This window comes from Vicia villosa, unplaced genomic scaffold, assembly GCF_029867415.1.
Source record: "Vicia villosa cultivar HV-30 ecotype Madison, WI unplaced genomic scaffold, Vvil1.0 ctg.006110F_1_1, whole genome shotgun sequence".
NCBI classification, from domain to species: Eukaryota; Viridiplantae; Streptophyta; class Magnoliopsida; order Fabales; family Fabaceae; genus Vicia; species Vicia villosa.
In genome coordinates this window covers 32807-34331 of record NW_026706728.1, presented here as the reverse complement: position 1 = coordinate 34331, position 1525 = coordinate 32807, and the positions used below count along the sequence as shown (strand labels likewise).

Below are 1525 nucleotides of genomic sequence, written 5' to 3'. Positions count from 1 at the left end.
CAATACCTTTTGTAAAACTCCAAAGAGAAACCATCCGGCCCCGGACTCTTGCTACAATCACACGACCAAATAGCTTCCTTCACTTCATCTTCCCCGAAAGGTTTCTCTAAGTCCGATGAGTCTTCCGAAGATAAAGTGTTAAAATTGATCCCTCTAAGCTCCGGCCTTAAAAGACATTCTTCTTTAAAGAAATTTTCGTAATGCTTGAGAGTGAACTCTTTAATTTCTTCAACCCCTTCCAATCTTCCCGCCATTGTGTCAATGAAGCAAATAGCATTTCTTCTTCTTCTTTCTTTTAGAGAATTGTGGAAATAGCGAGTGTTGTCATCACCTTCGGAAAGCCAAAGTTGTCTCGACTTTAACCTAGGGATACCTTCTCTCTTGTTAATGTTATCCTAAAATTCCTCCGCCACTTTTATTCTTTTCACAACCACATCTTCCAGAACGTTACCTGCAAAATGAACAAACATGTTATCTAAAGAGTGCAACTCTTTCCCATCTTTGTTGATTTTGAGGTCTATCCACCCATAGACGTTCTTGTTCCACCAAGCTATCCGGTTTTTGAGAGTTTTCAACTTTTTGACCAAGCAATAATCAACTCTTCCTTTGATCACAATCTTCTTCCACTCCTCCTCCATGAAGATATCGAAATCCTCATGTTTGAACCACATATTATTGAACTTGAAAGGTTTAGGACCCCAATCCTTTCTATTATCTTTCAACCAAATAGGAGCATGATCGGGCACATCCCTCTCGCTAATATATTGGCCCTCCACCTTCCAATCTTCAACAAAACAATCTGATAGAAGGAATCTATCTATCCAACTCATATACTTGCCATTACTTTTAATCCAAGTAAACTTGCCTCCTATAGTAGGAAGATACACCAACTCCATATCCTCTATGAACTCTTTAAAAATCATTATCTCCCTCCTATAGCTACGACTTGACGTCCCAATTCTTTCTTCTAAAGAAGTGATAGAATTAAAATCTCCTCCTATGCACCAAGAGCCTTTAATGTTGTTTTTTTTGAACTCACATAACCTATCCCGAGACCTTTTCCTCGTGATTATATCACAAGAAGCATAAACATTCACAAAATAAATAAGTTTACCTTCCTTCTTCACGCAAAGACCTAAGAAACCCTCTCCTCTGAAACTAAAGTTTAGATTGAAGAGATCCTTTTTCCACATCGCAAGAATGCCTCCCGAAGCCCCGTTGGCATCCAAATACGACCACTCCACTTGATTGTCTCCCCACATTTATTTCACTACATTAAACTCTATGCCACTTAACTTTGTCTCTTGAATAAAGCAAATATCAACATCTCCTTTTTGAATGTGGTAGCCGACTCTCTTCCTCTTGGCCCAACTTCCTCCTCCTCTTAAGTTTAAGGAAAAAATAATTATGGGGGTGGTTGTTTATTGATCCCCGTCGTCGCCACATCCCCTTTGGTATCCCTAGCTTCCATTTCCTTTACTTTTGATATTGGATCAAATTTTTCAGAGATGTTCTTGATGCCCAG

At 39.1% G+C, this 1525-nt stretch overlaps 1 protein-coding gene across 1 annotated transcript; it reads right to left on the bottom strand.

The window, feature by feature from the left end:
- Nucleotides 1–395: 395 nt before the first annotated feature.
- On the bottom strand, nt 396–1262 carry LOC131642920 (uncharacterized). The gene has a single exon (XM_058913079.1). The coding sequence runs from the start codon at nt 1260–1262 to the stop codon at nt 396–398; it is 867 nt and encodes a 288-aa protein (XP_058769062.1).
- Between the last annotated feature and the right edge of the window lie 263 nt (nt 1263–1525).